This window comes from Panulirus ornatus, chromosome 5 (assembly GCF_036320965.1).
Source record: "Panulirus ornatus isolate Po-2019 chromosome 5, ASM3632096v1, whole genome shotgun sequence".
In the NCBI taxonomy this organism is placed as follows: Eukaryota; Metazoa; Arthropoda; class Malacostraca; order Decapoda; family Palinuridae; genus Panulirus; species Panulirus ornatus.
In genome coordinates this window covers 22,308,933-22,325,002 of record NC_092228.1, presented here as the reverse complement: position 1 = coordinate 22,325,002, position 16,070 = coordinate 22,308,933, and the positions used below count along the sequence as shown (strand labels likewise).

General features: G+C 37.3%; 1 protein-coding gene across 1 annotated transcript in view; it reads right to left on the bottom strand.

The window, feature by feature from the left end:
* Positions 1 to 13,021, bottom strand: part of LOC139746760 (ionotropic receptor 21a-like) — a 22,601-nt gene extending 9,580 nt beyond the window's left edge. The window contains exons 1-5 of the mRNA XM_071658266.1: positions 12,902 to 13,021; positions 12,401 to 12,552; positions 9,256 to 9,565; positions 3,395 to 3,550; positions 2,403 to 2,552 (exon numbers count right to left, since the gene is read on the bottom strand). Of these exons, the coding sequence (XP_071514367.1) occupies positions 2,403 to 2,552; positions 3,395 to 3,550; positions 9,256 to 9,565; positions 12,401 to 12,552; positions 12,902 to 13,006 (873 nt within the window). The 5' untranslated portion in view covers positions 13,007 to 13,021. The remainder of the gene's footprint in view (positions 1 to 2,402; positions 2,553 to 3,394; positions 3,551 to 9,255; positions 9,566 to 12,400; positions 12,553 to 12,901) is intronic.
* Positions 13,022 to 16,070: the final 3,049 nt, after the last annotated feature.

Here is a 16,070-nt window from a genome sequence, read left to right as displayed (position 1 = left end):
TTATGGATCTGGAGAAGGCATATGATAGAGTTGATAGAGATGCTCTGTGGAAGGTTTTTTTTTTTTTTTTTTTGCTTTGTCGCTGTCTCCCGCGTTTGCGAGGTAGCGCAAGGAAACAGACGAAAGAAATGGCCCAACCCACCCCCATACACATGCCTTGATTCAATCCACTGACAGCACGTCAACCCCGGTATACCACATCGATCCAATTCACTCTATTCTTTGCCCTCCTGTCACCCTCCTGCATGTTCAAGCCCCGATCACACAAAATCTTTTTCACTCCATCTTTCCACCTCCAATTTGGTCTCCCTCTTCTCCTCGTTCCCTCCACCTCCGACACATATATCCTCTTGGTCAATCTTTCCTCACTCATTCTCTCCATTTGACCAAACCATTTCAAAACACCCTCTTCTGCTCTCTCAACCACGCTCTTTTTATTTCCACACATCTCTCTTACCCTTACGTTACTTACTCGATCAAACCACCTCACACCACACATTGTCCTCAAACATTTCATTTCCAGCACATCCATCCTCCTACGCACAACTCTATCCATAGTCCACGCCTCGCAACCATACAACATTGTTGGAACCACTATTCCTTCAAACATACCCATTTTTGCTTTCCGAGATAATGTTCTCGACTTCCACACATTCTTCAAGGCTCCCAGAATTTTCGCCCCCTCCCCCACCCTATGATCCACTTCCGCTTATCATTATTATTTTTATTATCATCATTGTTATTTTTATTATTGTTATCATTATTATTGTTTTTATTATTTTTATTATTATTATTACCATTATCGTTAATATTATTATTGTTATTATTATTATTATTATTATTATTATTGTTATTATTATTATTATTATTGTCATTATTATCATTATTATCATTATCATTATTATTACTATTATCATTATCATTATTATCATTGTTATCATTGTTATTATTAACATTGATATTATTGTCATTATTATCATTATTATTATTATTATTATTATTATTATTATTATTATTATTATTATTATTATTATTATCATTATTATTATTATTGTTATTGTTATTATTATTATTATTATTATTATTATTATTATTATTATTATTATTATTATTATTATTATCATTATTATTATTATTTATATTATTATTATTATTATTATTATCATTATTATCATTATCATTATCATTATTATTGTTATTGTTATTATTATTATTATTATTATTATTATTATCATTATCATTATTATTGTTATTGTTTTTTTTTTTTTACTTTGTCGCTGTCTCCCGCGTTTGCGAGGTAGCGCAAGGAAACAGACGAAAGAAATGGCCCAACCCCCCCCCCCCATACACATGTACATACACACGTCCACACACGCAAATATACATACCTACACAGCTTTCCATGGTTTACCCCAGACGCTTCACATGCCTTGATTCAATCCACTGACAGCACGTCAACCCCTGTATACCACATCGCTCCAATTCACTCTATTCCTTGCCCTCCTTTCACCCTCCTGCATGTTCAGGCCCCGATCACACAAAATCTTTTTCACTCCATCTTTCCACCTCCAATTTGGTCTCCCTCTTCTCCTCGTTCCCTCCACCTCCGACACATATATCCTCTTGGTCAATCTTTCCTCACTCATTCTCTCCATGTGCCCAAACCATTTCAAAACACCCTCTTCTGCTCTCTCAACCACGCTCTTTTTATTTCCACACATCTCTCTTACCCTTACGTTACTTACTCGATCAAACCACCTCACACCACACATTTTCCTCAAACATCTCATTTCCAGCACATCCATCCTCCTGCGCACATCTCTATCCATAGCCCACGCCTCGCAACCATACAACATTGTTGGAACCACTATTCCTTCAAACATACCCATTTTTGCTTCCGAGATAATGTTCTCGACTTCCACACATTTTTCAAGGCTCCCAAAATTTTCGCCCCCTCCCCCACCCTATGATCCACTTCCGCTTCCATGGTTCCATCCGCTGACAGATCCACTCCCAGATATCTAAAACACTTCACTTCCTCCAGTTTTTCTCCATTCAAACTCACCTCCCAATTGACTTGACCCTCACCCCTACTGTACCTAATATTATTATTATTATTGTTATTATTATTATTATTATTATTATTATTATTATTATTATTATTATTATTATTATTATTATTTATATTATTATTATTATCATTATTATCATTATTATTATCATCATTATTATTGTTATCAGTGATATTACTGTAATCATTATTATTATCATTCTTATCATTATGATTATCATTACCAATATCAATATCAATATCAGCTATCATTACTGCTATAAACCAGTTTTCACTGTGTCAGAGTTAGAACAGCAGATATTATACCCATCTACCAAGTACAAAATCTCACCTGTAGTGAATCATGGAGTTTCAAAGATTCATAAGTGAACTTTGCGTATAGACCACTTTGTTGTATCCAGCCAATGATTACGTCGAACTTCTTCTTGAGTGGAGAGTGACGCTGCAAACCCACGCCGACATTGTACGAGCGATAGGGTTCCTGCAACACATGGATTATTCTTTACTAAATGAAAATAGATAAAGAATCAACTCTGCAAGTACCCGGAGGCGCGAACGAGTGGAGATAAGAGAATATGACCCAACCTTATTTACCTCTACTGTTCTGTAGAACTACAGGAACGCCACCAGGTGTTCCTGTAGGTCTAATAACTTTAGAATATCTTTCTTAAGGTGTTTGGTCATGACTGATGACGATAGTTACAATGCCTGCCATCAAACTCGAGGATAAACAAGTGAATGTAGTTAACTGAGGAATTCGTCACGATAGTCTACTGAGGAACTGCTGTCCCGATTTTGTGCCTTGTACTTACAACCTAAGTGGTTGGCCGTGTGCTGGTGCATGTGCGAGTACTCATGGTAACCTGTGCATGTGCCAGTGACCCAGACAGTGATGGAAAGGGAAATTTGAATGCTTGAGTGTATCATACATGCAAGTGATGAGGATTCTGATACTTTGCATTTCATTAATGGTTCCCTATTGGTGTCATAACCTTATCCATTCGGTTCTTTATCGGTTCATATAATTTCTATGTACACACCACAGTCGTATTTCAATCATGAGAGGTAATAGCAAAGACCTCATTTGTCTTTCGTGTCCCATAGCAGTAAAGTTGCCCTTTACTAACAATCATGTAATTGTCTGAAATAAAAATCTGTCTGGAATCACGCTGGATCTTTTCTCTTTTCCACAACCGAAGGAACAGAAACTTTCCCTTTACCTTGTTCTGGAAATACTACGATTTTGAAACCCTATCCATCTTTCTTCACCTGACCAGCTACAACAAGGAATAGATCATGTATGGTGCTGAATATTCAACTGACCTTCATGACCCTGAAGAGAGAGACACCTCGAGTGCTGTATCGGTTCACAATATACTCCATAGAGATTGTGTTTCCAAAGTGCACGCCTTTGCCCTGCAGAACCCGGGCATATATGTTCTCTATGACGGAGTGATATCTGTAGACTTTCGCCAGGCCCTGTGAAGATTAGGAGAACTAGGTAATGCCTTCGTTCAAATTCAGTCATCTGTAAGCGTTAGTGAAATGTATATTTTCACAATACACACACACACAAAAAAAAAAAGACAGAGGTCTACTTATAGAGAAACACGCACACAAAAAATATACAATTAGGATTGTTAAATTTTTTGCAAACATGTAAATGCAAATAAAAACCCACACATAAAGAGCACACAAACACATCAAAAACGTAAAAATCAGGACAAAATACATACAGAAACACAAAACCATGAAAGTACACGCATTCAAATCGAAAAACTCCTTCAGAGATAAACTGAAACTCAAATGTGTTTTTACATTTTATATGAATACATATATGCATTTTTCTCTGTTAAGTTTATACTTTCTTTTACATGTCTTTATGTGGTTGTTTACTGCCATGTGTCTATGTCTTATCTTCATATGTGTTTCCGTTTTATATATATATATATATATATATATATATATATATATATATATATATATATATATATATATATATATATATATATATATATATATATATATGTATATGCATATCATTCATTTACTTATTATTTCATTATACCTAGCGCAAGGACACAGACGAAAAAATGGCCCAACCCACCCACATACACATGTATATCCATACACGCCCACATACGCACATATACATACCTATACATTTCAACGTATACATACATAAACATACACAGACATGTACATATATACACATGTACATATTCATATTGCTGCCATCGTCCATTCCCGGCGCCTGATGGGAAATGACCGGTGTAGACCCAATTGCTCACCAACGTGAGACGAAGCACTATCAAGTGCATGATATTCGAATAGTCGTTTCCCTATTAGGTGTGATCATAACCCAGCGGAAGCGCTCCCGCCTGTTGCACAGAAGGTCCCGGGTTCGATCCTGGCTGTTGGAAATTTGTATGTTCTATAAAAGTGCGTGTTCATGTGCACTTTGTTCATATATGTAAATATATATATATATATATATATATATATATATATATATATATATATATATATATATATATATATATATATATTATATATTGAAGATTTGTTGAATGTGTTTGATGATAGAGTGGCAGATATAGGGTGTATTGGTCGAGGTGGTGTGCAAAGTGAGAGGGTTAGGGAAAATGATTTGGTAAACAGAAAAGAGGTAGTAAAAGCTTTGCGGAAGATGAAAGCCGGCAAGGCAGCAGGTTCGGATGGTATTGCAGTGGAATTTATTAAAAAAGGGGGTGATTGTATTATTGACTGGTTGGTAAGGTTATCTAATGTATGTATGACTCATGGTGAGGTGCCTGAGGATTGGCGGAATGCGTGCATAGTTCCATTGCACAAAGGCAAAGGGGATAAGAGTCAGTGCTCAAATTTCAGAGGTAAAAGTTTGTTAAGTATTCCTGGTAAATTATATGGGAGGGTATTGATAGAGAGGGTGAAAGCATGTACAGACCATCAGATTGGGGAAGAGCAGTGTGGTTTCAGAAGTGGTAGAGGATGTGTGGATCAGGTGTTTGCTTTGAAGAATGTATGTGAGAAATACTTAGAAAAGCAAATGGATTTCTATTTAGCATTTATGGATCTGGAGAAGGCATATGGTAGAGTTGATAGAGATGCTCTGTGGAAGGTATTAAGAATATATGGTGTGGGAGGCAAGTTATTAGAAGCAGTGAAAAGTTTTTATCGAGGATGTAAGGCATGTGTACGTGTAGGAAGAGAGGAAAGTGATTGGTTCTCAGTGAATGTAGGTTTGCGGCAGGGGTGTGTGATGTCTCCATGGTTGTTTAATTTGTTTATGGGTGGGGTTGTTAGGGAGGTGAATGCAAGAGTTTTGGAAAGAGGGGCAAGTATGAAGTCTGTTGGGGATGAGAGAGCGTGGGAAGTGAATCAGTTGTTGTTCGCTGATGATACAGCGATGTTGGCTGATTCAAGTGAGAAACTGCAGAAGCTGGTGACTGAGTTTGGTAAAGTGTGTGAAAGAAGAAAGTTAAGAGTAAATGTGAATAAGAGCAAGGTTATTAGGTACAGTAGGGTTGAGGGTCAAGACAATTGGGAGGTAAGTTTGAATGGAGAAAAACTGGAGGAAGTAAAGTGTTTTAGATATCTGGGAGTGGATCTGGCAGCGGATGGAACCATGGAAGCGGAAGTGGATCATAGGGTGGGGGAGGGGGCGAAAATTCTGGGAGCCTTGAAGAATGTGTGGAAGTCGAGAACATTATCTCGGAAAGCAAAAATGGCTATGTTTGAAGGAATAGTGGTTCCAACAATGTTGTATGGTTGCGAGGCGTGGGCTATGGATAGAGTTGTGCGCAGGAAGATGGATGTGCTGGAAATGAGATGTTTGAGGACAATGTGTGGTGTGAGGTGGTTTGATCGAGTAAGTAACGTAAGGGTAAGAGAGATGTGTGGGAATAAAAAGAGCGTGGTTGAAAGAGCAGAAGAGGGTGTTTTGAAATGGTTTGGGCACATGGAGAGAATGAGTGAGGAAAGATTGACCAAGAGGATATATATGTCGCAGGTGGAGGGAACGAGGAGCAGTGGGAGACCAAATTGGAGGTGGAAAGATGGAGTGAAAAAGATTTACTGTGATCGGGGCCTGAACATGCAGGAGGGTGAGAGGAGGGCAAGGAACAGAGTGAATTGGATCGATGTGGTATACCGGGGTTGACGTGCTGTCAGTGGATTGAATCAGGGCATGTGAAGCGTCTGGGGTAAACCATGGAAAGCTGTGTAGGTACGTATAATTGTGTGTGTGGACATATGTATATACATGTGTATGGGGGTGGGTTGGGCCATTTCTTTCGTCTGTTTCCTTGCGCTACCTCGCAAACGCGGGAGACAGCGACAAAGCAAAAAAAAAAAAGAAAAAAAAAAAAAAAATATATATATATATATATATATATATATATATATATATATATATATATATATATATATATATATATATATATATATATATATATATATATATATATATATATATATATATATATATATATATATATATATATATATATATATATATATATATATATATATATATATATACATATATATATATATATATATATATATATATATATATATATATATATATATATATATATATATATATATATATATATATATATATATATATATATATATATATATATATAGTGGTTTCGGTGCATTATTACATGACAGCTAGAGACTGAGTGTGAACGAATTGGGCCTTTGGTGTCTTTCCTAGCGCTACCTCGCACACATGAGGGGGGAGGGGTTTGTTATTCCATGTGTGGCGAGGTGATGATGGGAACAAATAAAGGCACACAGTATGAATTATGTACATGTGTATATATGTATATGTCTGTGTGTGTATATATATGTATACATTGAGATGTATAGGTATGTATATTTGCGTGTGTGGACGTGTAAGTATATACATGTGTATGTGGGCGGGTTGGGCCATTCTTTCGTCTGTTTCCTTGCACTACTTCGCTAACGCGGGAGACAGCGACAAAGCAAAATAATAATAATGATAATATATATATATATATATATATATATATATATATATATATTATGACAGAGTTGATAGAGATGCTCTGTGGAAGGTGTTAATAATGTATGGTGTGGGAGGCAAGTTGTTAGAAGCAGTGAAAAGTTTTTATCGAGGATGTAGGTTTGTAGGTTTGCGGCAGGGGTCTGTGATGTCTCCATGGTTGTTTAATATGTTTATGGATGGGGTTGTTAGGGAGGTAAAAGCAAGAGTTTTGGAAAGAGTGGCAAGTATGCAGTCTGTTGTGAATGAGAGAGCTTAGGAAGTGAGTCAGTTGTTGTTCGCTGATGATACAGCGCTGGTGGCTGACTCGTGTGAGAAACTGCAGAAGCTGGTGACTGAGTTTGGTAAAGTGTGTGAAAGAAGAAAGCTGAGAGTACATGTGGATAAGAGCAAGGGTATTAGGTACAGTAGGGTTGAGGGACAAGTCAATTAGGTGGTAAGTTTGAATGGAGATAACCTGGAGGAAGTGAAGTCTTTTAGATATCTGGGAGTGGATTTGGCAGTGGTTGGAACCATGGAAGCGGAAGTGAATCATAGGGTGGGGGAGGGGGCGAAAATTCCGGGAGCCTTGAAGAATGTGTGGAAGTCGAGAACATTATCTCGGAAAGCAAAAATGGCTATGTTAAAAGGAATAGTGGTTCCAACAATGTTATATGGTTGCGAGGCGTGGGCTATGGATAGAGTTGTGCGGAGGAGGGTGGATGTGCTTGAAATGAGATGTTTGAGGACAATATGTAGTGTGAAGTGGTTTGATCGAGTAAGTAATGTAAGGGTAAGAGAGATGTGTGGTAATAAAAAGAGTGTGGTTGAGAGAGCAGAAGAGGGTGTTTTGAAATGGTTTGGTCACATGGAGAGAATGAATGAGGAAAGATGGACCAAGAGGATATATGTGTCAGAGGTAGAGGGAACGAGGAGAAGTGGGAGACCAAACTGGAGGTGGAAAGATGGAGTGAAAAAGATTTTGAGTGATCGGTGCCTGAACATGCAGGAGGGTGAAAGGCGTGCAAGGAATAGAGTGAATTGGAACGATGTGGTATACCGGGGTCGACGTGCTGTTAATGGATTGAACCAGGGCATGTGAAGCGTCTGCGGTAAACCATGGAAAGTTCTGTGGGACCTGGATGTGGAAAGGGAGCTGTGGTTTCGGTGCATTATTACATGACAGCTAGAGACTGAGTGTGAACGAATGTGGCCTTTGTTGTCTTTTCCTAGCGCTACCTCGCGCACATTTGGGGGGAGGGGGATGTTATTTCATGTGTGGCGGAGTGGCGATGGGAATGAATAAGGGCAAACAGTATGAATTATTTACATGTGTATATTTGTATATGACTGTGTGTGTATTTATATGTATACGTTGAGATGTACAGGTATGTATATTTGCGTGTGTGGACGTGTATATATATACATGTGAATGTGTGTGGGTTGGGCCATTTCTTTCGTTTGTTTCCTTGCGATACCTCGCTAACGCGGGAGACAGCGACAAAGCAAAATATTAAATATAATATAATATATATATATATATATATATATATATATATATATATATATATATATATATATATATATATATATATATATATATATATATATATATGAACGCTCGTTGTATGTTTTGGACAATCACATGTTTACCAAATGGCGCCGTAGCTTCGTCTCTTCGATGTATATCAACTGACTGTTATATTTCTCTCTTGTGTCTCCCCTGATGATGTGTTTATTACACGAAAGTGCACTTGGGAACTTTTCGTGTTTCTTTTTCCCCGTGGACTTATAGGAATATCTTGATCACGCGCAAAAGTGTGATCCTTTCCAATATGTATATATATATATATATATATATATATATATATATATATATATATATATATATATATATATATGTATATATATATATATATATATATATGAAATCGTCATTAGAACAGAATCATTAATTTCTAAGGTGATACATAAGAAAATCACTTTTTTCTATGTAAGTAGCTTGTAGAACCGAATTAGATATAATACATTCCTTCCAGTTCAGAGTAATTCCCCGTATGCCAGAGTTTCAGGTATGTCTTACGTGGAATAAATTCATCATTAGTTGTCCATAAAGTGGTAATTCATCAAGATAATCTTGCTCACTAACCTGTAGGTAGGGATTACTTGACACCGATAATTCATATTTATATAGTTCTGTTGGGGACCCCACTTCCAGGCCTGATTCATACAGTTCTTTAATGGTCTGTATCATATACGGTTGTTTCTTTCTAATTAAGAAAGACTTGAGGCTGGCGGTGTAGCTAATGGTCATTATCATGGTGTACAGCCACAGGAACTGGACGAAGAGCTGAGTGCTGGTGCTGCGGGGCAGAGACTTATGAGCCTCACAGAAGTGGAGGCCGAAGGCGTAGTACCAGGCGAAGCTCAGGTCCTGCAGGCTCCTGATCTCACCACCACTGTTGTAGAAGAGTTTCTTGTCATTCACCATCATGCTACGGTAACCTCTCTTTCACACACCACCTAACATTACCCTAGGGTAGGCTGTCTTGTCACTCACCATCTAACACAAAGGTATGCGCTCCTGTCACTCACCACCTAGCATTATATTAGGATAGGTTATCTTGTCACTCACCACCTAACATTACACTTAGGTAGGCTCTCCTTTCACTCACTGCTTAACGTTACACTAGGGTAGTCATTCCTGTCACTCACCACAATGGTCCTCAGAACTCCTACACCAATGCCTAACGTATCCTTGACATGAAATTATCTACAACTTGAATACTAGAATAATGTATTCTTAAACTGTCCCAGAACATAGGACAGAAACCAAAAAATAACATCATTTATCCAGTATGATCATTCTTACCATATCACGTCATTTCCAAATTTCTGAGTTAGATGACTGATGTCATCACAAGTCACAACATACAAGATTAGTTGTCATCACTGTGATGAACTGTTTTGCCAGTGTTCAGATCCTACTACTTACTCTATCTTTTTACTCGCAATTACACCTCTCGCCAGCTGTATTCATTATAGCATTTCACAGTTTACACGTGACTTTTATATGGCAGATGATTATGTGAAGCCAATATTCATCACTGAGCATCAGATACTATAAACAAAACACCAGTGACATGAAAAAGACAAGCCGGATACATATGTGCAAAATACACTACTGTGATATGTGAAAGGCTCGCTGATGAATAGCTGATCAATTAAGGAGTTAAAAGCTCGGAGTTCATTCTGTTATCATAAGATAAAACAATACAAGACAATAGGATAGGATAGGTTTCTATTCTCACCCAATGCAGTACTTTGATTACTAAACACATTACATTCATCTGAACACAGTTACACTAAATTACATTCTTCTCATCCAATATTAGTTACTTCATACATATACAAAGATATATATATATATATATATATATATATATATATATATATATATATATATATATATATATATATATATATATATATATATATATATATATAGATATATATATACATGTGAATTGTGTGCATGTGTATGTGTGTATATATATGTGTACATTGTATGTATATTTGCGTGTGGGGACGTGTACGTATATACGTGTGTATGGGGGTGGGTTGGGCCGTTTCTTTCGTCTGTTTCCTTGCGCTACCTCGCAAACGTGGGAGACAGCGACAAAGCAAAATAAATATATGAATATATATATTCAGAGACAGACAGTCGTACAACGGACACAAGACGTAGAAGAAGTATTAAGAAGAAGAGGAGCAAGGCAGTCGGACCATGATACATAGAGAAGCTTTTTGATGCTGCCACAGTCACCTGTTTGGTGTCCCTGGGGATATGGGAGAAAGAATACTTCCCACGTATTCCCTGCGTGTCGTAGAAGGCGACTAAAAGGGGAGGGAGCGGGGGGCTGGAAATCCTCCCCTCTTGATTTTTTTTTTTTAATTTTCCAGAAGAAGGAACAGAGAAGGGGGTCTGGTGAGGATATTCCCTCAGAGGCCCAGTCCTCTGTTCTTAACGCTACCTTGCTAATCCGGGAAATGGCGAATAGTTTGAAAGAAAAGAAAATATATATATATATCCCTGGGGATAGGGGAGAAAGAATACTTCCCACGTATTCCCTGCGTGTCGTAGAAGGTGACTAAAAGGGGAGGGAGCGGGTGGCTGGAAATCCTCCCCTTTCATGTTTTTTTTTAGTTTTCCAAAAGAAGGAACAGAGAAGGGGGTCAGGTGAGGATATTCCCTCTAAGGCCCAGTTCTCTGTTCTTAACGCTACCTCGCTATCGCGGGAAATGGCAAATAGTATGAAAAAAAAAAAAAGTATATATATATATATATATATATATATATATATATATATATATATATATATATATATATATATATATATATATATATGACCAATACATAAACGAAACAGGAAATGTTGACCATATTTACAATGAACATGTGAATAACTTCCTTGGTACCTCGTGATGCTGCCAACTAACGAAATTACGAAAGGTTTACAAAGTAACAACAAAGAAAATATAAATGAAATACAACGTTAATGTCTACCAAATGAAAGGGACAAACATGCAACAACATACGTGATTATCTTGACTGAACACTGGCGCACAAAAGTCCGTTCCAAAACCAGCCACAATGAGTCCATAACCCTACAGTGAATGAATAACATTATGTGATATCAACATATGCCTTGCCATCTCCTCAAAGTCCAAGTGTAAGATACTAGACACTAGATGAAGCACAATGCATCTCCACAATAGTGTCATAACCCTTTATCACAACAACAACCCATCGCTCATAACTACCACTCCAGCTCGTCTTCAATCATAATGTTCCACCCACTAACCGGAGGTACATGTTCTTTGTCGTGCATTAACGATTGTTGTTATGAAACTCTCAATAGTTGTGGTATTGTGAACCATCACCATCACAATCCTAACATTATCATTATTTGGGGATTTCGTGACGTCATTCACTACCCACACACAACCTTCCTCTTTTCGCATCCCTCCCCCCCCCCCCTCTCTCTCTCTCTCTCTCTCTCTCTCTCTCTCTCTCTCTCTCTCTCTCTCTCTCTCTCTCTCTCTCTCTCTCCTCCTCCTCCTCCTCCTCCTCCTCCTCCTCCTTCTCCTCCCTCCCTCCCAAACCGGGACATCTGTAAGCTATCAAGGAACTTCCCTCAGCTGCTTCGTTAATGAGAACCAAGGTGATTCGCAGCCACATTGTGACTCGTTAGGGGAACGGATTTTTGTGCCCGGCGTACACACTGACTCACCACTGGCCGCTGCCCCGAGCCAGTAGGTAGAGAAGTGGTCCTGAAACAATGAGGCCAACGAGGACAGCCAGCCAGGTCCACTGGTGGAAGGGGAAGGCCAGGGACTGCCAGTGGGGCAACGGAGGCTCCACGCGGATCATGAAACCCGTTCTCTGTGTTTGATTACGAGGGTTAGAAAACGGCTATGTAGACAGCTGGCGGGAACCAGAAATAATTTTTCTTAAGAAAGGGAAGACTCTTGTAGCAATAAAAAGGGGGCATGGATTTTAGAAAGATAGATTTATCTCAACGCATCTCTTTGCTCATAATTTCAGTATTCCACACTTCAACAAACTGATGGCAACAATGATGAGAAGAAAACAATATATTTGTATCCAGCGAAGAAATTCTTACGGTCCAACAGGATTTCTGAGTTAGACTCCTTAAATATACTCCAAAAAGAATCTAAACCAATTCTTTTTTCAATTAAGACAACAAATACCTTTTCTTGATGTAACTTACCTCAGTTCTGTAAGGAGCAGTCAGGTCTATAACCTGCAACCAGTGTTTGCTAATAAACAAGTTGGCAAGACCGATATCAACTTCCTGCCTGTCTAAGTGTCCCATGAGTCCATACCAGGACCCGTTCTCATACTGTTCCCCCCAAGTCTCTCCTGAAATGTTAAGGTATTCCCTCATTCTCTGCCTATTGAAATATTCGAAATACAAGAGAAATATTTAGTGCTATGATATGTAAAATATTATGTTAACACTATAAAGAGTAATATAAATATACATATATGTATATATACGTATATATATATATATATATATATATATATATATATATATATATATATATATATATATATATATATATATATATATATATATATATATATATTTCTCATTTATTTTTTCTTTCACGCTGTCTCCCGCGTTTGCGAGGTACCACATGCAAGCAGACGAAAGAAATGGCCCAACCCACCCACATACACATGTATATACATACACGTCCACACACGCAAATATATATACCTATACATCTCAATGTACACATATATATACACAAACAGACATATACATATATACACATGTAAATAATTCAAACTGTCTGCCTTTATTTATTCCCATCGCCACCTCGCCACACATGGAATAACATCCGCCTCCCCCCTCTTGTGTGCGAGGTAGCGCAAGGAAAAGACACCAAAGGCCCCATTCGTTCACACTCAGTCTCTAGCTGTCATGTAATAATGCCCGAAACCACAGCTCCCTTTCCACATCCAGGCCCCACAGAACTTTCCATGGTTTACCCCAGACGCTTTACATGCCCTGATTCAATCCATTGGCCGCACGTCGACCCCGGTATACCACATCGATCCAATTCACTCTATTAATTGCCCGCCTTTCACCCTCCTGCATGTTCAGGCCCCGATCACTCAAAATCCTTTTCACTCCATCTTTCCACCTCCAATATATATACACATATATATATATATATATATATATATATATATATATATATATATATATATATATATATATATATATATATATATATATATATATAAGTTCCCAAGTGCACTTTCGTGTAATGATAACATCATCAGGAAAGACACAAGAGAAAAATATAAGTCAGTTAATATACATCGAAGATACGAAGCTAGGACGCCATTTGGTAAACATGCAATTCTCCAAAACTTACAACGAGCGCTCATAAACTTATCATTTTACAAATTTCATCAATAATAAAGCTATCAAATTTGTATAGACCATCACTAATATTAAGATTATAAATCTTTGTGTATTTCATAATAGAAGATTCAATGATATTTCTCGCGGTAATAGGGTTAGTTAATAACTGAGATGGCATTACTCCAGTCAATACAATGATCATAGTTTTTAATGTGATTAAACAAGGCATTTGATTCTTGTCCCGTTCTTATATTATATATATGTTGCCTAAGTCAAACAAAAAGATCCTTACCAGTCTGCCCAACATTAAACTTATCACATTTTCCTCATGGCACTTTATAGATGTATCCAAGTGAATTTTCTGGTGATTTCTTGATTAATATATTCTTTATAGTATCATTGCTGCTAAAGGCAACACTTACATTAAAGGATTTAAGAAACATGGGAAGAAAAGTGAAATCATTATATATATATATATATATATATATATATATATATATATATATATATATATATATATATATATATATATATATATATATATATATATATATATATATATATATATATATATATATATATATATATATATATATATATATATATATATATATATATATATAAATATATGTATATATATACATATATATATATATATATATATATATATATATATATATATATATATATATATATATATATATTTATATAGCAAAAATGGGTATGTTTGAAGGAATAGTGGTTCTAACAATGTTTTATGGTTGCGAGGCGTGGGCTATGGATAGAGTTGTGCGCAGGAGGGTGGATGTGCTGGAAATGAGATGTTTGAGGACAATATGTGGTGTGAGGTGGTTTGATCGAGTAAGTAATGTAAGGGTAAGAGAGATGTGTGGCAATAAAAAGAGTGTGGTTGATAGAGCAGAAGAGGGTGTTTTGAAATGGTTTGAGCACATGGAGAGAATGAGTGAGGAAAGATTGACCAAGAGGATATATCTGTCGGAGGTGGAGAGAACGTGGAGAAGTGGGAGACCAAATTGGAGGTGGAAAGATTGAGTGAAAAAGATTTTGAGTGATCGGGGACTGAACATGCAGGAGGGTGAAAGGCGTGCAAGGAATAGAGTGAATCGGAACGATGTGGTATACCAGGGTCGACGTGCTGTCAATGGATTGAATCAGGGCATGTGAAGCGTCTGGGGTAAACTATGGAAAGTTGTGTGGGGCCTGGATGTGGAAAGGGAACTGTGGTTTCGGTGCATTATTACATGACAGCTAGAGAATGAGTGTGAACGAATGGGGCCTTTGTTGTCTTTTCCTAGTCATACTTCGCACACATGAGGGGGTAGGGGGTTGTTATTCCATGTGTGCCGAGTTGGCGATGGGAATAAATAAAGGCAGAAAGTATGAATTTTATACATGTGTATATATGTATATGTCTGTGTGTGTATATATATATATATGTACATTGAGATATATAGGTATGTATATTTGCGTGTGTGGACGTGTATGTATATACATGTGTATGTGGGTGGGTTGGGCCATTCTTTCTTCTGTTTCCTTGCGTTGCCTCGCTAACGCGGGAGACAGCGACAAAGCAAAAATAGATAATAAGTATGGGAGTATGTGATAGAATGTAAGAAAGTAAATTCTCGATTGATATGGGTAAAAGTGAAAGTTGATGGAGAGAGGTGGGTGATTATTGGTGCATATGCACCTGGGCATGAAAAGAAAGATCATGAGAGGCAAGTGTTTTGGGAGCAGCTGAATGAGTGTGTTGGTGGTTTTGATGCACGAGACCGGGTTATAGTGATGGGTGATTTGAATGCAAAGGTGAGTAATGTGGCAGTTGAGGGAATAATTGGTATACATGGGGTGTTCAGTGTTATAAATGGAAATGGTGAAGAGCTTGTAGATTTATGTGCTGAAAAAGGACTGATGATTGGGAATACCTGGTTTAAAAAGCGAGATATACATAAGTATACTTATGTAAGTAGGAGAG